This window comes from Talpa occidentalis, unplaced genomic scaffold (assembly GCF_014898055.3).
Source record: "Talpa occidentalis isolate TD23 unplaced genomic scaffold, MPIMG_talOcc4v2.1 talOcc4.2, whole genome shotgun sequence".
NCBI classification, from domain to species: Eukaryota; Metazoa; Chordata; class Mammalia; order Eulipotyphla; family Talpidae; genus Talpa; species Talpa occidentalis.
Genome location: NW_023602073.1, coordinates 63,517,541 through 63,543,253, shown reverse-complemented (window position 1 = coordinate 63,543,253; position 25,713 = coordinate 63,517,541). Strand labels below are relative to the sequence as shown.

Below are 25,713 nucleotides of genomic sequence, written 5' to 3'. Positions count from 1 at the left end.
GCGGGTGGGAGGGATACCCAGGAAGGCCACCCTGCTCCTGTGTTGGAGCTGGCTGCTGCCATCAGGGCGTGGTGTGCCAAGGGAATCCCTTTCCATCGGCATCATTGCCCAAAGATCAGTGCTGGCATCTGCGCATGTTTGCTGAGTGCTCAGTTCTCTCCTTTGGAAACAGGCCCTACCCACCAGCTGAGCTGCCCTCAGGAAGGGAGAGGAGCCAGCATCCTGTCTGGGAGTGACATTTCAGGTCAGACCAGGAGGGGCCCTCCCCAAGCCCACCCTGGGTAATGACAGCACTTTAGGTTCACATAAACACAGGCAGCCGTTTGCAGTGCCCTGTGCGCCATTTATCTCTTTCAGGCTCACCGGGCAGGATGTTATCTCCGCTGCACAGAGGAGGAAGTGGGCCAAGAGGTGAAGTGACTTGCCTCAGGTCATGAAGTTAATTAGTGGCTTGAGCTGGGGCAGGATGCCAGTCGTGTGTACCCCTCCCACTCCCCCCAGCTCCCAGCCTGGCCTAAAGGGGCTCAGTTCTCGCAGGTGGGTGGCAGGGGGAGGGTGCTAGGTTTGCCCTCCTGAGGGTGCGTCACCAGGGACCACATTCCAGAGTTCCCACTCAGGAATCCTTTTGAAATCTCAGCTACTGGCTCTGCCTCGTTAACTACAAGGTGAACTTGCTCTCCCCCAGGGCCTGCCAACTTCCACTCAGACTCTTTTGCTCTGACACTCTTGGTGCCTCAGAATGGTGCCCATTCTGTAAAGTGGTGTGCAGGATGAGGCCGGCCTCACTATGTCCCTGTTGCCCTCACCAGGCGGGCATCTCAACCTTACGAGAGGCCCAATCAGACCAGGGCAGACCCTCTCTGAACCAAGGGGTGCTCTCTGAGAGATACCTTAAAGAGGAGTCATACTTAGAGGTAGAGGAAGAAGTTGATGAGGGACCCCTGCATCTCTAGAAAGACTGTGGAGGCTGAGGTGGAGGGAATGCTGAGGTAGGAATGAGGGGGTCTGTGTGGGTCCTCATGGCTCTGCCTCTGCAGTTTCAAGAGTCCAGGACAGAATCCACAGGATCCATCCAGAAATCCTTTGACAGGATTCCTAGAGATATTTATCAGGTTTCTGCTCATACACTTCCTGAATGGGGAGCTCACTACCTCACAAGCCCTCCCTCCACTCTGGTCTTATGATGTCTCCAAATTGCCTCTCATCGGGTCCTAATTCTGCCCCTGGATCCACACTCAGCTAATTCTAGTCTCTCTCAAGGGTGCAGGACTTCGAAAGTTGGCGTTGCCACTGCTAACTAACCACCCCTCTGTGACATAGAATAATAACAGTGCCTCCCTCATGAAATGGTGATAGTCACAGAAGAGCTGCCCATAGGAAGTGCTCGGCAAGTGGCAGATCTTTTCACCAGAACGCAGTTCTTTTGCCATAATCAGGTGGCCATGCCTCTGCACTCTAGCTTGATCCAGAACCAAGGGCCTTATGCAGGCCCGACCCAGGCCCAACCTTCACCTTCCTTCAGCACAAAGCCTTCTTTGTTCTAGACGTGGCACTTCTGCTACATGCTTTAGCTGCATTAGTATTCACTCCAATGGCCCTTCTGGTTCTTGGGACCTAATAGCTGGCCAGAAACCACAGGGCTTTCTATAGAAACAATTGCAGCATCCTCGCCCTCTCAACCCTTATCTGATATCGGAGTCCTTGGCTCATTTAATCAAAATCCAAACTGTCCATTCATTCAGCGGATGTTTGTCTTTAGTCTGAGGCTGTCCTGAATTTGGAGGTACCAGCTCTTGTGAAAACAGAGGTGACAGGAGAGAAGAGACAGGACTTGGCGTGGGTTCTCTGTGGGACATGGATCGTGAGGGGTGATAATGGCCCTGGGACCTTCAGCCAGTTCTTCCAGAAGCTTTACTCCCTGCAAGTGGTGGATAGGAAGCCTCCTTAACACTTACCTTGCTCACCAGGTAGATCCTTCTCTTGGCCTCTCTTGGGCCCCAGTTCCTCTGGGGGGTGGACATTCCTGCCCACAGCCTGCGTGGAGCTCCTGTGGAGACAGGTTGGGGAGCTCAGCTGAGTGAGAGCATCACTCAAGCTCCCAGTGGCAGTTGTCATGATGCTCATTCTCACGGGGTTATTAATGTACAGGGACCCAGGCACTGGAGGGAGAAGGTTGGAAAGGGTGGAATTAGGGAGACCTATTGGGAGGCTGCAATTAATCTAGGGCAGATGAGCGTGACTTCTAGGCCATGGGAAGTAGTGGAAAGGGACAGATTTGGGGGTGTCCTATATTCTGGAGTAGACCCAACAGGGCATTAGCAGTGGAAATGATGGGGAGGAGGGTGTGGGAAAGGAGGAATCAAGTTGGTTTCTGAGGTAAGGGGGCTGCTTTTTATTCAGGCCCTGGAGGGATGGATGCTTTCATTGACACAGGAAAAGAAAGTGGTGGGTGGGGGAAAGAGATATATAGATTTGACTTGGAGGCCTGGAGGAACAGCCCCTGGACATCGTGACCCATCCCAGGGCCAGAGGCTAAAAAGCAGGGTTCATTGGGGAACTGCCCTCATATTCCAGGGCCAGACCAGGCCTTATAGGAGACCCCAGCTTTGCTACTCGGGCACCTGTGGCTTGGTGTCTGCTCTTTGCTGGGTCTGTGACCAGGGAGGACTTGAGCATTGATACCCCACCCCCAGGGCTTTGGGAGGTGAGGCCACAGGGCTGCAAGTATGCAGGAGGTTAATGTCCGGAGTAGGCCGGGGGAGGTCAGCAGAGGCTGTGGAGTAGGCGCCCACGCAGGCAGAGTCTCTGGAGGGTCAGCCATTGGAGCCTTGGATCGACACTGAGCAGTGGCCACAAGTCCTCCTGCAAAGGGACAAAGGTAAGACCCTCAGAAGTCCCCCTGGAGCCTCAGCTTCTTGGAATCTGGGTGGGGTGGAGGGGAGGGCCCTGGACTTGGCAGGAAGCTAGCTAAAGGTCAGCCAGACACTCCCAGACACCCTCAGGATCAGGGGGGGTTGAGTCAAGAAAGCAACAAGAGTGACTTCCAGGAGCATGCTCAGCCTCTCCTCTCCTCCCTCCCTGAGGTTATGGGTCCCCCTGCCTGCTCCAGGCCTTGGGTTCCCTGTACAGTGGGCATATGCAGTCAAGCCCTCCAGACACAGGGGTGTCAGGACAGTTGGTGTGACTGGCCATCCAGCTCCCTGCCCTGGGCCCTCTGGCTTCCACCAGCCCTAGGTGACCCACAGGAGGAACCCTGAGCAGAGGGAAAGTCCTGGAAGGGTGGGCACTGCCATTCCCAGGCACACCCTCCAGAATCCAAAGTAGATTGGCTGTCCCACCATCATGGCTGGGACCATACCATGTCCATCTGAGGCCCAGTTAGGGCCCATGAGGCAAGAGGGTGAGTCAGTCCTGGAGTTTCCTGGACCCATTATCAGTGTTTGGTTTGGGACACTGGGAAAAGGCCAGGTTCCTGCTCCTTATCCAGGCTCTAGTGATTAGATTCTCTGGCCTTTGATAAACCTGAGCATGAGATATAGAACTACCTTCCTGTCACCTAATCCCCAGCACGCCCCACACCCCCACCCTAGGAGACTGGATCTACGGCCAAGCTCAGCTCAGTCCAAAGGACCCCTCCTCACAACCTGTCTTACCTGCTGGCCCCCTGCTACCTCCACCCAGCACACAAAGGTCTCAGGAGGATGCATTTCTGACTCCTCTAGAACAGCCTGGCGCCTTAAAGGGAAGACTGCCCAACAACAGGGGGAAATTTCTGCAAATTTCTAGGCCCCACTGCCAAGTGGAGCCACTTTCTCCAGGGGAGAAATTGTTGGTGGGGTGGCGGGTTGTGGGGGGTGGTGCTGTGCAGGTCCACATGGCAGCAGGACTGGGCTGATGTCAAATGTCTTGAGCTAAGTCAGATAACTCTGCCTTCTCTCTGCCTTGGAAATAGCACCTGGAGGGCCTTCCAGGGCCCAGACCCCTGCTGAGAGGAGGTCCAGGGCTCTCTCTCAGCCAGGACTTAAAGGGGCAGCCCGGGTAGGGGGTGGGGGGGAAGAGAAGAAAAGAAGGGAGGAAGAGGAGAGGGAGGATGACATGGAGGAAGGGTGGGAGGACAGGGCCAGGAAGGGTGGGGGCTGGAGGGAAGAGGCTTGTGGGGGCCTTCCTGCCCTGCTCATGGAGACATGCACAGATGCCTGGGGTGCAGGGCAGACATGGCTGGGTGTGGGGTTCAAGTGTGTGCCTGCGCATGTATGGTGTGGCTATTCCTGTGTGTGGGGGGGGGTCCTTTAGCATTTTGCATCATGAGCCAGGACACACGCACACGCGCATGGAAAGTGCTGCATAGCCATGTTATCTGAGCTGCACCCTGATCTAGTCATTTCCAATCAGTTGCATTTTAAAAAGAGCCCTCATCGCGAACCCCTAGACTGACTTCACCCCCCACCAATGGGACCTGAGAGCTGTGATTCGATATGTTAGAGGGGTCCATGGTGGCGTGAGCTGCACACAGGGGGTCCTCTGAGGTTGGAAATGTGACACGCAGGAAGTGGGGAGGCTGAAACTGAGATGGGAGGCTATGCAGTTATCTTTACCTCCTGGCAGCCTCGGCAAGCTCTACGCCCCCCATTTGTCCCCGACTCTAACTCCTAAGTTTCAGAGTCCCACCCAACTCACTTGGTCTAAGGGTCTCACACTCTGCTAACTTGTAGTCTTTCCTCTGAGGTTTCTCCCAGCCCCCCAACAATCCTATTCAAAGTCTTCCCCAGTCCATACTGCCCCTCTCTTCTGCTCCAGTTTTGGGAGGGGCACAGCCTGCCTTTGGAAAACCTCCACGCTCTGATGTCTGGCGGTAGGCAGTGGGCCAGAGCAGGAGCAAGCTAGGTGTCTAATTTCCTTCCTGCTGAGGGTGGTTGCTGGGTCCCAGCCTCCTGAGGGCCACCCCCAAGGGCAGTCTCCTCAGGGACCAGACCCAGGACTTGGCCATCACCAACTAGAAGTTTGACCTGAGCCAGATGGGGTTGGACACAACCTTCCAAAGCCAGGGCCTCCACAGTCATAGACAGCTGTATTAGATTCAACCTGAGCCCAGAGCCCAAGGGCAGCTTCTGTCTCACCAGGGAGAAGACCCTCCCTGCCTGGGAGCTTCCCCCCTGCCCTCGAATGGTTGACCCCCTGATGGACAAGGCTTATGGAGAACCTGCCAGATGCCTCACTCTGAGCAAGAGGCTGGAGACGGGGGTACAAGAGAAACAGGAGGGAGGCAAAAGGGGGCAGTTCTGATGGGTTGACTCAGACCTCAGAAATGGGGGTACAGTTGCTCTGCAGCTGCCTCCTTAGTCTGTGTCTTTAGTCCACACAGACAGGATGACAGCACCTTTGGGGACAAAACCAGTCAGCTGTACATAGGTGAGCTCCCCTGGGGCCTGTGGTTGCCCAGGGTTACTGGCAGGTCGCCTTCCAGAGGTGGGGAGATTCAAATGCCCCATTCCAAGGGAGGGGACCTGGGGGGCTTCCTTCCCCATTCCAGCCTGGATCTGCAGGCTACACGGAGGCGGGAGTGCTATCAAACTATTACCAGCCACTGAGGGGAGCAGCTGAGGGGAGCAGCAGGTGAGACAGGAGAGGTCTGCTGTGCCATGTGGGGAGCTCCTTGGCTGGGCAACTCAGGCTGCAGTGGCTGGTAATAGTTTGATAGCACTGAACTTGGTGACCACTGCCCTCTGATGACTCCCCTGCAGGTTGTCCAGAGAGGACCAGGCTACTGACTGGTGCTTCCAGGCTGCCTGATGTCATGGCCATAGCTTCTCCCTCCTCCCTGTCCGGAAGCGTCCCCTGCTGAAGGTCATTGGGGTGCCAGGAAAGGCAGGCACCCAACCCACTGTCACTGGGAGTCAAAGTGCATTTGGCTCCTTCTAAGTTCTGGCCTCTGAAGATGTCCTGCCAGCTGCTTAGTGCCGATGGGCTGAACTCTTCCTGCCCTGAGCAATAGTCTGTTTCCTACCTGCTTGGACTCCATCTTTGTGCCTTCACTGGAGCATTCATCTGGGGTGAAATGTACCTGTGGTTGTGGGGGGTGGGGAGGTTAGGAGGCTGAGAGACCAGGTGGGAAGGTTTTAGGTGCAGGACGGATTTCTGAGATAGGAACCCCCTTCTGTCTCAGCAGCCCTGGCGGGAGTGGACTCTCACTACTTGGTTCCAGGCCCCTTATTCTTTCTCCTGCTTGTCACCAACTGCAGCAGCAGTCAGAACCCGCCTGTCATCACCTTCACCATCAATAGCATCAACTTCCCCTGCGGGGGCCCCACCCTCTCCCTGTCCCTTTCTGTTCTGGGACAGGAGGTGGGGGTGAAGGGCATATGCAGCCCTCAGAGTCCCAGGATGTCAGGTTTGCAAAAGACATTAAGGATGAATCGATTTAGCATCCTCTTTGGCAAAATTTATACCAAGAGCCACCATGAATCCAGAGTGTTCTGAGCTGCATATGCACAGTGGTTGAGGTCTAGTTCACCTGTATTGGGGCCCTTGTTCTGTCATTTCTGAACTTTGTGACCTTGGGCATCTCTTAGCCTCTATTTCCTTTCCTGTAAATAGGAATGATACAGTGTTAACCTTATCAGGTCCTTGTAAGATTAAGTGGACTGGCAGACATGAAGGGATGCAGCAGTACCGGGCGTACGCTGAGCACAGCATACGTGCTGGGCTATTCCTGGGGCCAGGCACCGAGCCAAGGGCTCCATGTACAACTGCTCTTCAAATCCTCGTGAGAGCCCTGGGAGAAGCCACCACCATCACCTTAAACCTGAGACGTGGTGCTTACTACTTGTGGGTGTCCCTGTTCAGTTTGCCCAGGTTGAGGGGCTGAAGCCAAAGTTAGAGATTTTTGTGGTCAGTGGGTCCTCCTCAGGTGATTTATTTATTTATTTAAAGATTTATTTTATTTATTTATGCATACAAGAACAGGGGTGTAGGCCAGAATTGGGGGGAGGTGAGAAGATTCACCAGAGACGGAATGGGGAGCAGAACAGACGGATCTACTGAAACACACTGCTGAGGGGAGCAGCAGGTGAGACAGGAGAGGTCTGCTGTACCATGTGGGTAGCTCCTTGGCTGGGCAACTCAGGCTGCAGTGGCTGGTAATAGTTTGATAGCACTGAGACTTCAATCCCTGCACCACCAGGGAGGGCCTCCTCAGGTGATTTAAACCTCCAAATGTGGAGGTCCCCCTGCTCACCCAGGCTTTACCCTCAATTAACCAATATGTTTTGAACATTGTGCATTCCACCGTGGGGGGGCACAGAAGAAGAGACACGACCCACTCTCCAGACATTTGTGATCAGTCACTTGTGTGCAAAATGGTAGCTAATAGTGTAAGATTGTGTGTGTGTGTGTGTGTGTGTATTCACATGCTCCCCCATGTGCTCATGGCCACAGAGGTCAGCATTTTTTCAAATTGTTGCTCACAACCCACTAACCATCACTTTGAAACAAAAAGAATAGAAAAATTAGGGTGCATCAAGTGTACCCTATATACGTATACATGTATTTATTTATGTAGTCAAAAAAAGTCTCAAGGCCTCAGCTCTGGTGGTTGTATCTCTGCCTCCCTTGGCAGGCCCCTCTCACTGCTGTATTCTAGCTCTACTCACCCCATTATTTCATCTTCCCTACCTCAGGCCCTTTGCTTTTGCTTTTTTTCTTGCCATAAATGTTTCCTCACTCTCTTTACCTGCTTAATCTGTATTCATCATGAAGAACTCAGCAGTGGGTCACACTATCCCTCCCTCCCAAATTGAGGGAGAAACTGAAGCTCAGTGACTTGTCTGACGTCATACAGCTAGCCAGAGGTGGGCTGGGACTTGAGCCCAGGTTCCTCTGGCTTCAGAGCTAAGGCTCTTTCCTTGACCCAGTGAGACCTGACAGCCAGGTTCCTTTCCCTCCAGGTCAGCGCAGTCCCTCCAGGACTGGATTCCAGTCCTCAGAGAGTCGCAGTCTGTGTGGCTTTCTGGGGTCCACCATTCCATCTATGACATGGGCAACAGAAGGGTGGACCTGGCCACTGCTGTGTAGATTGAATCCACCTCTCCCTGGGATGAGGCATCCCTATCCCGCTGAGTCTCTGGGTATCACAGAAACCGGGGAGTCCCCTTCTTTCACTCACTTCTACCAAGCCCTGTGATTAAGAGTTGAGATCTGAGCGACCCTCCATAAAGTAGCTCTGTTGGTTCTGGATTTGGGGAACAACGCAGGTAACTGAGTGGTTGGAGAGAGGGTTTGACATTCATGTCAATGGGTCCCAAAGCCACTGCCACCACTGCGCAGAGCTGTGGGCCCCTGCACCTGCTTCCCAGGCCAGGCCATGGGAGACCCTCAAGTTGCACCGCGCCTCCCAGTGGAGAGTAGATGTCCCATTAATTTGAAAGCAGCGTCCTACAGGTGATAATAGAATGCTACAAGGGCGAGAAGCAGCTTCCAGTCCTGGGTAAAATCAAGTTCCTTATATCTGATCAACATGAATGAGCTCATCAAGACAACATGTAGGGGCCTCCCTGGTAGCACAGGGGGTTAAGTACAGCGTTTTGAAGCTAGCCATAGCCACTGCAGCACAAGTTCGATCCCTGGCCAGGGAGGTGACCCACGTGGTGCAGCAGACCTCTCCTGTCTCACCTGCTGCTCCCCTCAGCAGTGTATTTCAGTCAGCCTGCCTTTTCTATTCCCCACACTGTCTCTGGTGAATTCTCTCACCCCCACACCTCTGGCCTGTACCCCAGTTCTTGTAAACATAAATAAGTAAATCTTTAAAAAAAAGAATTAAAAAAAAAAGACAACTTTTAGGTGCTTACAGCTCAATGCACTCAAGCCTCTTCCTGCCAGTGACGGCACCGGCGCAGCCTGCACGCCCAAGAGCATGATCGGGAGAAGGATGAGGGTGGATTCCAATATGTGGTATGTGCTACTCAGGAGACTTTTGTTGGTGTCAGACTAGAAAAGTACGTCTGTTCTAGAATTTTTTAAACACTTAGCAAGAGGGAGCAAATAACGAAAGTTACCAACTGAGATCGATCAGTTCATCTCCCCAGAGACTGTCAGCACAGTAATGCTCCTGCCTAAGAGTTTCAGGAAGTTGCTTTTGTGCTTCAAGCAGAAAAACTGAGTTCTCAATGAGTATATGCAGCTTTGGAAAACTATATTATCTAACCTCGGCTGCTTGTCTTCAAATTCAGGAGTTTAAAAATAATGTGCTTTGAAACCTAAGTTGCCAATAAAGTAGACCTTCACGTTATCAAAAAACAGCGCACTGCCCGCATGCTTGGCGTGCAACACACTCAGATCCCGCTATAGGGTGGTACAGGTGAGCTCGTGCGAGTTTCACTCCAGCTCTGACTTGTGCATGGTACCATTTCTGGAGAAAAGGGACAGCAGTTGGGGAACAAATGGGGCCGGCAGTGTGGACAGAGCATGGACCTGGCGCCCCCACAGTTGTCCTGCCTTGTCAAGTCAAATGGAGATGGCCACACCTCGGCTGGGGGTGGGAAGGCACAGGTGGGCCGGAATGCCTGGGTAGCTCATGGTAGGGGGGACCACCCCTCCTGATGGGGCCCAGGAGGAGGAGAACTCTAACACCTAAACACTACCAGGATGGGGCCCCTGGGACCCTCTGGAAACTGCAGACTCTGCTCCTCTTGGAGGTGGCCTGCCCAAGAGACAAACTCCTAGGAGACAAGGATTTCAGGCTGTCATTCTGTGGCTTCCTGACGCTGTTTGGTTGGGAGCCCGTCTCAATCCTTGGTGTCCATGAAATCATAGGTGTGATATGTCTGCTACATATCGGCGCTAAAATATTATGATAAATACATGGCTGTTCAAAGAAGACAGGCGCATCTTTAGTTCAACTAGTGCTGTCTCTGCCTCTCTGCCCAGTGGACGTTGTCACAAGTGAGCCTGCAGTCTCCCCCTCAGCCCGGACTCTCTCCCTGAGCAGGAATTGCCACCCCCTTCATCTTTGGGGTTCTCTGAGGACAGGTGTAGTGTCTTCCTTCCGTTTCTTTCCTCTTCTTTTTTAAGTGTGACTCTGTAAGACTTTTCATTGAAGCACAGCAGGTCCTCAAATAATGTCATTTTGTTCAATATCATTTCAGGATTAAATAAGTTGGTGAGAAAAATAATGCTGGTTTCCAGAGCCTGGAAGTATGGAGGTGTATGGAGGTGTCTCAAAACATTAAAAATGGATCTGTCATATACCCAGTAATTCCACTGCTAGGCACAGACTCAAAAAATTCAAAAACACTAGTTTGAAAGGAAACTGGCACCTCCATGTTTATTATAGCATTATTTATTATAGCTAAATTATGGAAACAACCTAAGTGCCCCCACACAAATGAGTGAATAGAGAAGATGTGGTCTGTATACATGATGGAATATTATTCAGTGATCAAAAAGATAAACTCATGCCATTGGTGGCAACATGGATGGAACTGGAAGGGATCATGCTCAGTGACATAAGTCAGGAGAAAGATAAATATCAGATGGTGTCACTGACATGTGGATTATAGCATAACTAAGTTAAGAGTCAGATAAAGATAATATTAAAGAAAGTTGAGCACAGAACTGAAGCATCCAGAGGGAGGAGGGGTGGGGGTGAAGTGACAACAAAGAGGGAAGGAAGCACAATGGACTATGGGTGATTTGGCGATGGGTGCCCTACAATGGCAATACCTGATGGGGGTGTCCAGATATTACCTCAATTAAAAATTAATTAATTTTAAAAAGAGAGAAAAAGAATCCCAGTCAAGGTTGAACAAAAGAGCATTATTCAAAGACCTGGTTTTGCTTAAAGTTGCAGTTCGGAGCACCTACTGACCCTGTGCCACGAGGGCTTACTGGCTAGACGCACCCAGTACACTGATCATGAGCAGATGGTGCAGGTTTCTCACAGACGCACCTAACCGGAACTCAGGTCAAGAAGCACCATGATCAGTGCCCCCACGGATCCTTTTACTTCTTCAGCCATCTCCAGCCCCCTGCCCAAGTTGAAGCCTTTGACTCAGCTGACAGGTATTGAAGGCCGGCTGCATGCTAGCACTCTCGTCAGCATGGTCTTATCGAATTATTACAGCAATCCTGCTGGCAGGGTTATTATCCCCACATTACAGTCAAGGAGTCTCAGATTCAGAGACAGGAGGTGAATTGTCCAGGATCAGTTAGAGGTGGAGACTGTGCAAGTCACTTCTTCTCAAGTCAAGTGCAAGTAACTTGCAAGTCACTTTGCACATTCTTCATTATGTGCAGAGGGATGGATGACAAGTTAGAAGCAGGGTCCCTATGCCATCAGGGACAAACCTGCATGGACAGCTCTAAGATTCCTTGCGCAGAGTCATCCCTTACTTTTTCTGGGAACTGTCCCGGCCCTTGCCTTTCAAAATGCTTGCCAAGGGAGCTGCCAAATGCTTGCAGGCTCCTGCCTGTGGTCACGGTGATTGGTTCAGGAGTGGGCACTTGCGTCAAGATGGGCCAATCAGAGAACTTCCCTGAGAATTTTGGTTTCATTCTTTCTCTGGAGTCTAAAACTCAGCTGCGAGTGGTCAGTTAGGAAGAGAAAGTCAGCCTACAGAGAGAAAGAGGAGAAGAAAGGAGAGGGGAGGAGGGTGAGAAGAGGAAGGAGGGGAAAAGGAGGATAGGAGGGGGAGGAAAGAGCAGAGTAGGAAGAAGAAGCAGAGAAAAGGTCCTAGTGGTGTTTGGGTCCCAGATTCTAGCTAACCCCAAGGCTCTGCTCCATCCTCCCGCTTCCTGAAACTAGACTGCAATGTGACAGCCCCTCCCCCATCCATCCAGGGCATCCCCCAATCCACCTAGGCCTGACAAGCAGACAGTCGTCTATATGCAAAGGCACATTAATTGACAGACCAGGGGAAAATGATGTCTGTTTATCCATTTATATGCAGAGATTGATTTCCAGATGTTAGAGATCTAGACAGCTAAAGTGGACCCCTGTGTGGAAAGGGGATAAGGCAATCTATCGTGGGGCATTTTTATGAGGGCTGTGTGATTAAACAAAAATAAAGCACCTTCCTGTGTGGCATGAGTTCCACAAGGGGATATTTTGGCAAGGAAGCATTCGCTTTAAAACCTTGAATTCAACTCTTCCTTATAATAGATTTCCACTTAATAAATGCAGAAGGATGGTGGAGATAGAAACGCTCCTTTAGACAAACACCATCATAACTACTACAGGCAGTTTTCCATTAGCAAATGTTAAGATTAGGGCCTCCCTGGTGGCGCAAGGGGTTAAGACGCAACCTATGAAGCTGTCCGCAGCCTCTGCAGCACACGTTCAATCCCCAGCCAGGGAGCAACCCACATGGCGCAGCAGACCTCTCCGGACTCTCCCGCTGCTCCCCTCAGCAGTGTATTTCAGTCAGTCTGCCTGTTCTGTTCCCCACTCTGTCTCTGGTGAATTCTCTAACCCTTCACACCTCTGGCCTGTATCCCAGCTCTTCTATGCATAAATAAATAAATCTTTTTTTAAAATGTTAAGATTAGTGGGCAGAAGAACTGTGAGAGACATAATGCTGGCATGGTCTCAAGGTATTTCCCCAGAAGACACTAATTACTTATCAAGGGAAAGAAAATAACTATACAGTCGAGAAATCTAGTGGAGCTCACCTTAAGCAGGTTAGTAAGGTGAAGTCAACAGTAATAAGACACATCCAGATCAGGTAGCTCTTGATGTCGTGCATAGAGAGGGCGTATCATCTCTGTGGTTGCTGACACAAAATGCATGCCCTCAATCTGATGGTGAGAAAACACCAGAATAACCTAAATAGAGGAACATTCTACAACAGAACATCTTTAGAAGTGAGTGGTTAGGTCATCAAAGATAAAGAACTGAGGATCTGACACCGATTAGAGGAGACTAAAGGGACAGGGGAACCTTGAGTGAATCCTGAACCAAAAAAAGGATGTTAGTGGGAAAACTGGGGGAATTCAATTAAGATTTCTAGGTTGGTTCATAGTATTAGATCAGGATTTATTTCCTGGATCTGAACATTGTACTATGAATTATGCAAGATGTTAATCTTAGGGGCTATCTGGATAATCTGGATGAAATGTATATGGGAACTCTCTATATTCCATATGTTTGCAACTTTTCTCTAAGTCAAAAATGATATGAAAGTAGAAAGAAATAAAAACATAAAACCTTGAATGTGAAAAAAAACCCTCAGGTTCAGTGTGTTGACAGAAGTTAAGTATGGGTGTAAGTATGAAACATACATATAAAATTTAAGGAAAAGGACTATACAACCAGGAAAACAGCTGAAGTTGTCACTGAAAGTCACATGAAAATCGCCTAAGACTTAAGGTTTATGAAATACCTGTCCCCAGAGCTAAGATGAGGTGTTTCAGCTCTGAGTACTTATTTAAGGGGTTAGAATACACAGAGAAGCTCCAATCTTTGGTGCAATCTCACACCCCCCTACCTCTATTGCTCTAAAGGTATTCCTTTAGCCTCTGCTTGAATGGCTCTAGTGATGAGGTGCTCATAATTCTCCTTTGATTGAATTTTCATTTGTGTGGCTAATGTTGTTGATAGCGCTATGAAATCAGAAATAACCCAATGATTAGGGCTAAGTAATCCCAGCTACTAAGACGATAGTGCACTGTGTAGCCACTGAAAGTGATAAGAAAATAAGTTTCCAGAGCTTATCTCACTGCATGGAAATGTGTATGCAGTAATCTTAAGTGACAAGAACAGAACAGAAGTTGCGTTTATACACGGATTGTAGCTATTGTAAAATCTAAATGTGTACAATAAGAGCTAGAGGGTAATTTAGAATGGTGCAGTTTTGCAGTTTCAAGTTGCCTTGATTTTTCCAAAGTGGCTTATGTATAGAATTCTAAATAAAATTTAGAATCCAGAATTTTAAAAAATACCCTCTATTAAAGGGTTTGGGGATTGCCATTTCAAGATGAATGGAGAATGATTGGGCGGCATGGAACACTAGACGGGAAGGAACCTAAAGCCATGTCTCAGGATTTTGGGAAAGAGTGATTTGATTTGATTAGTGATGTCTGCCATGAGTAAAGGATGGACAGTGACAGTGTGCATGCTATGTAGCCGCATCTCCTCTAGAGAGACTTCTAGTAACCAGGGCCACTATGTAGACACTCTAAATGACCAATGAGCTGTTAAAAAGCCATGATTAGCAAGAGGCCTTTTTTCTGTTTACTAGTTACAAGTGGTAGAATTTTGGGTAAGTCACCAGGATATAAAATGGTATGAAATAAATACCATAAGGAAAGGAAAAGCAAAATCCTCCACAATAAGGGCCAGTTTGAAAGTAGGTGGGCACAGTAAGGAAGGCTGTGGCATTTGAATTGAGTCTTGAAGGATGAGGAGATTTTGCAGGTGGAGAGATTTGGGAAGGGTGTTCCAGATGGAGGGACAGCACAGATAAAGGCACGGAGATTGGTAAATAACATGATAGAAGATGAGCATGGATATAGAAGAAGGGGCAGACTGAGGGTATCCCGAAGGCCAGGGTGATGAGTTTGGATTAGATAACCATGGTGGGGGATTGTTAGATGAGTTTTGTGGCAGGTGGTACATAGAGGGAGATGAGATGAGAGGGTGAAGAGAAAATGTCTCTTTTTTTAAGAGGCAAGTGCTAGGAGAGGAATTTGTAGCATGGGGTTGGAAGTCAGAGCATTGGGGTCTTGTATGCATTATTTATGCATACAAGAACTGGGGTACAGGCCAGAGGTGTGGGAGGGTGAGAGGATTCACCAGAGAGAGAGTGGGGAACAGAACAGGCAGACTGACTGAAGTACACTGCTGAGGGGAGCAGCAGGCGAGTCAGGAGAGGTCTGCTGTGCCATGTGGGTAGCTCCCTGGCCCGGCCAGGGTTTGAACTCATGCTGCAGTGGCTGCAGACAGTTTCATAGGTTGCGTCTTAACCCCTTGCACCACTAGGGAGGCCCCCAGTGTGGGAGCTTTCACCAAGCTCCACTGAGGACAACCCCATGGGCTCCATCTACTGCTCAAGATTCCCCTGGCGCCTGTCCAGGCACAGGGAGATGGAAGCCTCAGTCTCTGCCCTCAGGAGCGTCTAGTCTCTGGGGAGGGGAGACATCTCCTGGAGGTCTGTCCTAGGTATATAAGACCCGATGCCAAAGGGAGGGCACCAGTTTGGTGCCACGTTTAGGGGTAAAGATGAGCCTGGGTGGAAGCCAAACTGCTGTGCTTCCTGGGGCTTCTGTGCTTGGGGGAGATGGCCCTGGATGACTTGCACATCCCTGGCCATAGGAGGAAAGGGTTTGAGGGGTGAGCAGAATCTGGACATGTAGAAGGAAGAGAAGTGGGTCTTCCAAGCATGGGGAGCAGGCTTGGGACTTCAGGGGACACCTCAGAGACTGAGTGAACTGTCAGATCAAGTTAGGGAGACAGGGGTTGCAGACCCCTGGCTGAATGCAGTTGGCCAGGGATGCTCAGAAGGGAGATGGTATAACCGGGGTTTAGGGAAGGTTAGAGTCCTACCACATAAGGAAAGGACCTCTGGAGGCCCATACCAGGGAGTCTGGTAGGCTTCACAAGACCTAGGGGATCCCTTGGATTCTGCTATATTCCCAGGATCTCACCAGATCCCAAGGATTTTATGGTTTTCTTTTGCCTATTCTTCCAGATCTGCAGATCCCCTCACCCCAGGAAAGTCCGGCCTCCCTATCTTGCAACTTCTATCCCAGAGTCCAATGTGTCTTGGGACTGCAGGGAGGAATGGGAGCTGATTTGGCTTGAAGACACAATCAGGCAGGTGCCTCCCTCTCTGTGCCAGGCCTGGGCAGACTTGTAGTGCCCTCCCTCCCCTCCCCCATCACAGGTCCAGGGGAGGTTTCAGGGCTCTGCCTGGACAGTGGGTGGCTGTGGCCAGGGAGGAAAATCCCCCACTGGCTGGATTATATCAGTGTTTGGCAGGCCTGACACTGGCCTTTCACCTGGGACCTGACAAATCAGCCTGGAGTGTTCAGAACAGGGTACCAGGTGGCAGAGAGGGTACTGGCATGGGGACTTTTTCCACTCACCCTGAAATGGAGACCTCTCCTGTACCGGGTCAGCTGGCACTGGAGCAGCTCCAGGTCACCTCAGGCAAGGAGAAGCAGGGAGGACCTGGAGATGAGGAATAGAGGCATAGGATAGATCAGACTTGGGGGTTGGGAAAAGGGCAGATGACAGCTTGGGTGGAGAGTAATGGGGGGATATAGTCATTTTAGGAGAACGCAAGGGCAGAATCACCATGGGGTGGGAGAACAGAGGCAGTAAACAGAAGCTAGGGGTAAACACGGTTTTTCTTCCTATGGCCCGGCCCCAGGCCTCCTGCTGTTCCAGATCAGTTTGAGAGAAACAACCAGAAGCCAGAGCAGCTTACACAGTGGGTGTGCCCAGAGCACTTGCTGAATTATGATGAGAATTTCTCCAAATGCTCCATTTGACCATGAAAGCCTCCAAAGCTGTCCCCAGAGGGCTCAGACATCAGCCATTGGCATCCCAGCCCCACCAGCTGCGTCAGAGCTAAGCATACCACCATCATGACCCTACCTGCACTGTTATCTCTGCCATCACCCTAGCTGCTAACCCTACTTGAGGTATTGGGAACCAGGTCTGGAGCCAGACCTCCAAGTGTATCACCTAGAGACCAGCGAGTCTCAACAATTTCAAATCCTGTGGGGACATCTGGCAATGCCTGGAGGCATTTTGGTTGTCACGACTGGAGGTGCTGTTGGCCTCCAGTGGGTAGAGGCCAGGGATGCTGCTAAACATCCTACAATGTACAGGCCAGGCCCCATGATAAAGAATTACTTGGTCGAAAGGGTCTGCAGCATCGAGGTTGAGAAACCTGCCTATAGGTTTCTCTGACCCCAAACTCTGGCTCTGTCTTTTTCTGCCCTCACCCCCAAATGGTCCCGGCATGCCTCTGGTTCCTGGACAAGAAGCAATCTTTGCCGCTCTGTCTTTTACGGCACTTTGTTCTCCCTTATCTCTAGCACCTCCTGGCCTCCACTGCTTGTATTACAAAGTCAATAAGATGAAAGCTTTGCCTGCACTCTCAAGGGGAAAACACAGAAATAATTGATACCTGACACATAGGTACACCTGGGTTTGAGGTCATGCTTGCCCAGGTCAGGGAGGCTGAGGCTGGGCTTGGCACTGGGGTATAAAGGCAGAAGGAGAGCTCAAGCCTTCACTCCACTGTGACCGCACCACTTGGGGTGGCTTTCCTCTGCGGCCAGATGGGAATCGGCATCATGAAGTGGATGGTGGTGGCCCTGGTCTGCCTCCAGCTTCTGGAGGCGTCTGTGGTCAAGTGAGTCTGGGGCCTGTGCTGGGAGCCTGGGCAGGAGTCTGGAGCTGTGTGAGGGCTGGGCTGGCCAGGGGATGCCCTTCTGTCTCTACTCTGGAATTTTTGCTAGGGACAGCAAAGGTTCCCTGAGCTGATGTAGAACAGGACCCAGAGGAGGGAGAAGTTACAGCCTCTACCCTCAGGAAACTCAGGGAGAAGCACTGTCTCTCCCTCCTTCTGATGAGAAAAGATGGACTTGAAGCAAGACAGTAGGGGTGATAACTACCCAACGGGCAGCTTCCTCCCACTTAAAGGAACAGTTACTATGGGGAGAGAGAAATATTTGCTAGAAATTCTCTTAAGGCCCCAAGTTTATTTGGCATATGTCAAAATCATCTAAGCAGAAACACCAGTAGTGTAATCTCTATGTTGAGGTGGCGGCAGAAAGGTGGCAGGGCTTGCAGGACCTCAGGGGACTCCTGGCCTGCCTGCCAGCCCAACAATAGAGTGCTTCCTTAGGGGAAGAGAAGGTTCCACTTGGAAACTTCTTTTAATATGCAAATTCCGTAGAGGTGGTTAGCATCAAGCAAGTAGTAGCAAGTCTCCGGAGCTCTCTGTGAATGGGTTTTGCCAAGACCTTCTAGAGAAGGCAGGGTCCTGAAGGAGTGGGGATTAAGATGGGGAAAGAAGCAGCAGGAATTCTGAAGTCTGCAGCAAGGTCAGGGCGGACCTGCTGCCTAGACAATGGCAGCAAGCAGGTCTGGAGAATAACCTAGGGTGACATAGGCAGAAGCTTCTACTTCGTAAGTCCCAATTCCAGAGCTGACCAGCCTCCGGACCACTCAGGTCAACTTCCCTAGAAGTGCAGCGATTGGCTCCAGGTCAGGCAATTAGCACCAGTGGCAGAACTAGGACTTTGTCTTTGAATCTCAGCCTAGTGCTGTTCCCCTGTACCTACGCTGTGACATTCTGCCAGTACCTGGGATAGCCCTATTAGAGGCCTCTCTTAGGAGTAAGCTTTGCCACCACTGAACCCTTTTATTAAAAATGCACATAACTTGAGAACGATTATGTCTGAAGTCTCTGACTTCTTCCTGGGAAGGAATTTATAGGCTACTTGAGAGCAGAGTGGGATGGACCCCTGAGACGGAGTGGGGGCATGCATGCTTGGGTGAAGGTTATTGTTCTCTGAATCTTGGAGCCAGTCCTTAGAAGAGAAAGGGGAAAAAGAAAAAAGAATAAGGAAAGAGAACAGGGAGGAAAGAGAGGTGCAGATGGAGAGACAGATACAGAGAATAAGATAGAGAAATGGAGACGGAGAAAGGAGACACAGAGATATACCCTGGCAAGAGACACAGGGACACGGAGTGCCAGGGACACGGAGTTACATAGTTTGAGAGGGGGAGAGAGACACACAGAGGAGAGAGACACAGACAATGACTGGTAGAGGTGCAGGAGAGGCGAGGGAGGGCCTGCCCTGATCCCCAGCCCTTTTGCAGAGTCCCCCTGAAGAAATTCAAGTCCATCCGTGAGACCCTGAAGGAGAAGGGCTTGCTGGAGGGGTTCCTGAGGACCCACAAGTATGACCCCGCCCAGAAGTACCACTTCAGTGACTTCAGTGTGGCCTACGAGCCCATGGACTACATGGATGTGAGTCCTGATGCTTCAGAGGCACCCTTCCCTGCTGCTGGGGGCTGAGGGCCAGGCCCAGCTAGGACCTGCACTCTCCTCTCTGCCCCTCCCACTGGGGCCTCTGGGCTGGCTCCCTTCTCTCATGCCTACCAGTCTGGACCTCATACCTGGGGTGGAGGATTCGGGGGACAAAGGGGGGAGGGGCAAACTGCTGACCAGGCAGCTCAGTCCAGAGACCTCTGCAGCTGCCCTGGGCAGGCCTGGGCTGAGGGACTGTGGGCTCTGGGCAAGTGGAGGGCAGGCTTGGGTCCGCTTCTGGTGTGAGCGTGGGGCAGGCCTGGTCTCTCCCTGACCTGCCTGTGGAGGAGGCTGGACCTGATTGTCCGTGGACCCCTCCAGAGCTAACAGCCTGCCCCATGGCCCCTCACAGGCTTCCTACTTTGGTGAGATCAGCATCGGGACCCCACCTCAGAACTTCCTGGTCCTTTTTGATACCGGATCCTCCAACCTGTGGGTGCCCTCTGTCTACTGCCAGACCCAGGCTTGCAGTGAGTGTGGGGCGAAGGGAGGACAGTGGGCTGGGCAGATCACCAACACCCACCCTCTGGGGAAGGACCATGCTTCTTGGAAACTGGTGGGGAGTTCAGTCCTGGAGAGGACCGACATGTCCAGGATCACATGGTCTGCCCAAGTCAGAGGGAAGAAGCTGGCCTGGAGGTGGGGCCGCTTTGCCTTCCCTGCTCACTCATATACATTCCTTCCTCTGCTCCAGCCACCTACCTCACTCAGCTCCACTCCACTCCGTTTTACTCCATTCACTCCATTCTGCTCCATTCCATTGCCCTCAAGTCTACATTCTTCCTATCCTGAGCCACCCCACCACGTACTAAGTCCTCCCTGGAACATGTGAGAACCATGCAGGGTGTGGTCCTTGTGTGTAGGGCCGTGGTCCCTGCCACACCCTGGTGTGGGTCCTGCACCTCTGGTCCAAAGGGTCCCTGATTCATCCTGCCCTGTGCTATCTCTGAATCCTGGGATGGCCAGTTTCTTGATGGGGTGAGGGTCAGAGGTGGGAGGGTGCCCTGAGGTTCATTCACTCCTTCATCTGGTGAGTAATTTCTTCGCACTGGCTGGGGACAGGGAAACAGAATCTATACAACCCTCTCCATAGGGAGGTCCCAGTCCAAGGACACCGCAAGATTTTATAAGTCAGAGGGGGCTTTGGGGCCAAGGTTGGTCAGTTCCCATGAGCCTTCCAATGCCAGAAACCTCTTCTGACTGCCCCCACGCCCCGCAACTTGTTGGCTGAGGGTGGGATTGTGGGTAGGAACTAGGGGGTGGCTGAGGCCCCAGGATATGAAACAGGTGGAAGCCTCCCACTGGCTGGCCTGACTTCCAGAGTCCTCCTTCCCCTGCAGCCGGCCACGCCCGCTTCAACCCCAGCGAGTCCTCCACCTACTCCACCAATGGGCAGACCTTCTCCCTGCAGTACGGCAGCGGCAGCCTCACCGGCTTCTTCGGCTACGACACTCTGACTGTGAGTGCTCCCCACCCCAGGGTGTGGGGGAGGTAGCCCAGGCTAGGAGCTGGATTCTAAGCAGGGTCTCAGAGTTTGGTGAGGAGACTCAGATAGAGGCCCTGGAAAACCCTGGAAGGACAGGGAACCAGTGGGTTAGGGATCCTTCACTCATTCATCGAACTGTCACTGAGGGCCATCAGGTGTGGCCAGGCCCTGAGATACCATGATGAAGGGGGTGGCCCTGTCCTCTTCTTAAGGGGTTTAGCACCTGGGGAATTAAGAGATGAGGAAGGTGGGGGCAGCGCTGCAGCCGTGGGGAATGAGAGCATCTCTTGCCAGACCTGACAAGAAGAGAGGGAGCAGAGCCGAAAGCGGGATGGAGAATGGAAGCTTGAAGGGTCTTCAGTGGAGTTTGAGGGTGATGGGTGATATTTCACTTGTCAACTCCCATCCTCTGTGCTCCCTCCAGGTTCAGGGTATCCAGGTCCCCCACCAGGAGTTTGGCCTGAGTGAGAATGAGCCTGGTGCCAATTTTGTCTACGCGAAGTTTGACGGCATCATGGGTTTGGCCTACCCTGCCCTGGCCATGGGAGGGGCCACCACTGCCATGCAGGGCATGCTGCAGGAGGGTGCCCTCACCAGCCCAGTCGTCAGCTTCTACCTCAGCAAGTGAGCAACCAGCTGGTGATCCTCAGCTCCCAGCCCACGCCCCTGTAGCCCTGGACAACTGGGGTGCAGTGCTTGGGGGTCTGACGGCCTCCTGGCAGACACTGACTCTGGTCTCCCCTGTCCCAGGGCCTTTCCCCCTGCACCGCTCCATGCCCTCTCCTCATCCCTGCATCTGTCCCCAATCCAATCTGACTTTTCTTTGCATTTCCTGGCCAGGACAGTCTCTCCCTCTTCTGGCTGAACCTCACTCTGTCTGAGTGTTGTTGCCAGGTACGGAGGTACCTCTGGGGTTGACTTCCTTCCCACAACCCAGTTAGCTCATTTCCTTTCAAGCAAATGCTTTCTATCTGGACACCTCTTTGTAAAGTCATCCATTGCTTCATCTCCTTTGATCTATTGTTCTACCCAGGCCCTGGAGTCTTCGAGTCTAGGTCCACCATTAACTCCTAACAAGCAAACACAGTGATTTAATGTGGATGGCTGCAGCAGGCAGTGGGAGGGGATCAGTGGCTCAAGGTGGATTTTCCTTCTTTCCTCTCTAGAATTGGCCAACCACCTTCTAGAGATAATCAGCTATTACCTTCTGGGGCTTAATCCTTGAATCTGACTTTCAGCAAGATCATCTTGTTTCTAGTATTGTTGACTGACTTTTCTACCTCTGCTTACAATTATCCCGAGTTTAGCCTTTAGGAGCTCTCTGCCTAGTTCCACACTCAGATTTGCCTAGAAGGGGAGGCCTCTGAAACAAATAGGCAGTGTCCTTCCCACCCCTCGCAAGGCCCCACCCCACTCCAATCCCAGCAGAATGTCTGACATAGCTGTGTCTGCAGGGAGCCCAGTCTGAGGGGGGAGACACAGCCCTGCCCTCAGGGAGCCCCAGTCTGAGGAAAGACACAGCCCTGTCCTCAGGGAGCCCCGACTCTGGACCAGGGCAGGACCTCTTTCCCCTTGATGGTGACTGCTCCACAAGGCAATCTTTCCACAGTCACTCCTGACTCGCCTTTCCCTGGCCTCTTGCAGCCAGCAGGGCTCTCAGGATGGAGGAGCGGTCGTCTTTGGGGGTGTGGACAATAGCCTGTACACTGGGCAGATCTACTGGACTCCCGTCACCCAGGCGCTCTACTGGCAGATCGGCATTGAGGAGTGAGTCTGCCATGGGGCCCTGGGGAGGTGGCACTTCCTTAGAGCTGGCTTTGGGGCAAATCGCATCCAGGTTCTGCTGGGAACGTGCGACAGAGCCCCCCCAAGCCCGGTCCCCCACAAAGCCACAGCTGCCCTCTGCTGGAGTTCCAAGACCCAGTTCAGCTGGAGAGGAGGGGCTAAGGACAACTTAGGAAGGGGTGGGACTTGGAACCCCAAACATTAAAGACCCCACAGTTCAATCCCATAGGATTACTGATTACAAACTGGGGTGGGATAGGCTAATGTCCTCAAAGTACTGACAATCAATCCATATCCCTGGCTTTCAGTTCCTTGGCATTTTTTTTTTTAAAGATTTATTTATTTATTTATACAAGCACTGGGTACAGTCAGAAGCGCGGGAGGGTGAGAGGATTCACCAGAGACAGAGCGGGGAACAGAACGGGCAGACTGATGAAATACACTGCTGAGGGGAGCAGCGGGCGGCAGGAGAGGTCTGCACGCCATGTGGGACCCTCACTCGGTGGCCAGGGATCGAACCGGCGCTGCAGAGGCTGCGGGCAGCTTTGCAACCCAGCACTCAACCGCTGCGCCACCGGGGAGGCCCAGTTCCTTGGCACTTTACAGAAAGAGATTCCATGGCCTTTTAGGTGGCCTTGATTAGACTCTGGTATGGTGTGAGGTGGGGGGATAGCTGGATTATCCTCTGCAGGGTCCTTATCTTCCAAAGGTGCACCTTGACTCTGTGGCTGTAGCTTTTGTCCCTCTGAGGTAGGAAAATCCCAGCCGAGAGTTGCTCTGAGCTGGGGGTGCTGAGGCGGTTCACCTCATCCCTGTCCAGGTTCCTCATTGGTGGCCAGGCCTCTGGCTGGTGCTCCCAGGGCTGCCAGGCTGTCGTGGACACAGGTACCTCTCTGCTCACCGTGCCCCAGCAGTACTTTAATGCCCTTCTGGAGGCCACCGGGGCCCAGCAGGACCAGTATGGACAGGTATGTTGGTGGTGGCCACCTCCTTCTGTAGAAGAGGCTAACCAGGAAGAATCTATGGTTTCTCCCTGGAGCACAGGAATTACTTGATCCTTGCTTGCCATATATGTTACCAGCTGCTCCCAGGCAGCAGGGAGGGCGGTGGGCAGGGGGTGGTGGGGAGGAAGGCCCTGGGACGGCTGGAGCTGTGGGCAGGCTGGGGGCCTGGAGGCTCATGGGGGTGACGGGGAAGGTAGATGTTTGTGCTGAGGGGGCAGAATTTCACCTGAGCCTTGGTGCCTCAGCGGCAACGCGATTAAATACTTGCCAGGTAAAAGAACTGGAATATGGGACCAAGTGGGTGAGCGGGACCAGAGGGGCTATGGTGGCGGGGCTGTCAGGTACTCCAGGGTGCGAGATGAGGCCACCCCACCCCTTTCCTCCTTGCAGTTTGTCGTGAACTGTAACAACATCCCGAACCTGCCCACCTTCACCTTCATCATTAGTGGTGTGCAGTTCCCTCTGCCGCCCTCCGCCTACATCCTCAACGTAAGTCCTGACCCCTGCAGGGTCCTGATTGGGAATGGGAGGCAGGGGTGGGGAGACAGAGATGCTGGTTGTGCCTTTTCCAACTCCTTGCAGCGTTAATTTGCTCCCCTCTGCCCCTATTCATTGGTTTGAAACCCCCTTTCCATGGCACCGGAATGCATTATCATGATTATTAATCATGGGGAGAGGTCCTGGGCTCTTTTTTGAGTACTCAGTGAATTACTTACCATTGTCACAGCCTTCAGCGCGGGGATACTAATTTCTACTTTACAAGCGAAAACATAGAGGCTCAGAGAGGTGAAGTAACTGACTCAAGGCCACAGAGCTAGTCAGGGGGAAGCTAATGTTGGAATCCAAGTTGGTCTGGTTTCAAGGCTGAACCACCAGGCAGATCTGCTCCCAACTGAGAGCAGGAAGGAGACTGGCAGAGCCCAGGGAGACAAGACCCCCCGCCCCAGAAGGCCATCAGAGCCACGCTCACCCATCCTAGACATCCTTCCTGCCAGCCCCTGCTCTGGTGGCTCAACGTCCTGTGAAGCTTTAAGGGCACAGACCTAAGCTCATTCACCTCTGCCTTTGTGCCCCTGGCCCGGGGTTCGGGGCAGGGCATGAGTGAACAGATGTACCAGCCTGGCTCTTCTGTGTTACACAGAACAATGGCTACTGCACCGTGGGGGTCATGCCCACCTACCTGCCCTCTCCGAATGGCCAGCCCCTGTGGATCCTCGGGGACGTCTTCCTCAGGTCCTACTACTCCGTCTACGACCTGGGCAACAACAGGGTGGGCTTCGCCACAGCTGTCTAGATTCAGTGCCCAGATGCCTGGGCTCCCTCCTTCTTCTTGGCCCCTTACTGCGCAGGGGCTGCTTTCTGTGCTTCTCTGGATTCAATCTTTCTTTTCTGGACTCTGGACTTTCCCTGATAATAAATAGTTTCCTCAATGTTGGTTGCCTGTTGTTTTTCTCGAGGAACTGTGGCCCATAAGGCAGCAACTGGCCATGGGGTGGGGAGTGAGCATTGGAGCAAATTTGCCTCTGCTGGATCGTGTTCCCCCTGAGTTGCACATGGGTCACTGAGAGTCTAAAAGGAATGGTACATAAAGTAGGGTTTAGGGATGGGTCCTGTACCCCTCAGAGCTTGGAGTCTCTTCCTAGTTTCCTCCTGGAGAGGAAAGACGGGTAGTCACCCTAAGGCAGGGCATTCCTTGCGATGGTCCAGGGATCAGGGAGCCCAACTGTGACAGTGCGACATGCTCTGCTGACCTGATTTATCAGCTGCCATCAGAACCACCCAGTGACCCGAGGACTCACACTGTCCACTAGCACTGTGATTAGGAGGTCTAAGACAGCCCAAATCTAGGCCTCTGTCTCCTTGTCTGTTGATAAATTTTGCTCGAGGGCCTCCCTAATGGCCTAGGGGTTAAGTCTCAGAATTATAACCACGATGGCTCGAGTTCAATCCCCGGCTAGGGAGCTACCCACAGTGCCCAGCAGACCTCTCCTGACTTGCCTGCTGCTTCCCTCAGCAGTGTATTTCAATCAGACTGCCTGTTCTGTTCCCCACTCTGTCTCTGGTGAAGCCTCTCACCCCCACACCTCTGGCCTGTACCCCAGTTCTTGTATGCACAAACAAATAAATAAATCATTAAAAAAACCCAAAAAAACTATGCTAGAAGAGTTTTCTTTCTTTTTTAAGATTTCTTTATTTATGCATACAAGAACTGGGGTTCAGGCCAGAGGTGTGGGGGGGTGAGAGGATTCACCAGAGACAGAGTGGGGAGCAGAAGAGGCAGACTGACTGAGATACACTGCTGAGGGGAGCAGCGAGCGGGTGAGACAGGAGAGGTCTGCTGCGCCATGTGGGTCGCTCCCTGGCCGGCCGGGGATCGAACTCGTGCTGCAGAGGC

The 25,713-nt window shown here is 52.1% G+C and overlaps 1 protein-coding gene and 1 long non-coding RNA gene across 2 annotated transcripts in view; one reads left to right on the top strand and one right to left on the bottom strand.

Moving 5' to 3' along the window:
* LOC119252451 (uncharacterized) overlaps positions 1 to 25,713 on the bottom strand; it is a 33,470-nt gene that overhangs the window by 6,138 nt on the left and 1,619 nt on the right. The window contains exons 2-4 of the long non-coding RNA XR_008553217.1: positions 16,078 to 16,162; positions 2,622 to 2,862; positions 1,956 to 2,047 (exon numbers count right to left, since the gene is read on the bottom strand). This is a non-coding gene — a long non-coding RNA (uncharacterized LOC119252451). The remainder of the gene's footprint in view (positions 1 to 1,955; positions 2,048 to 2,621; positions 2,863 to 16,077; positions 16,163 to 25,713) is intronic.
* Positions 17,299 to 24,626, top strand: PGC (progastricsin). The gene is made up of 9 exons (XM_037519702.1): positions 17,299 to 17,357; positions 18,833 to 18,983; positions 19,396 to 19,513; positions 20,384 to 20,502; positions 20,954 to 21,153; positions 22,174 to 22,296; positions 23,135 to 23,282; positions 23,709 to 23,807; positions 24,460 to 24,626. Exons 1-9 carry the CDS (start codon positions 17,299 to 17,301, stop codon positions 24,610 to 24,612), a joined length of 1,170 nt encoding a protein of 389 aa, XP_037375599.1. The 3' UTR covers positions 24,613 to 24,626.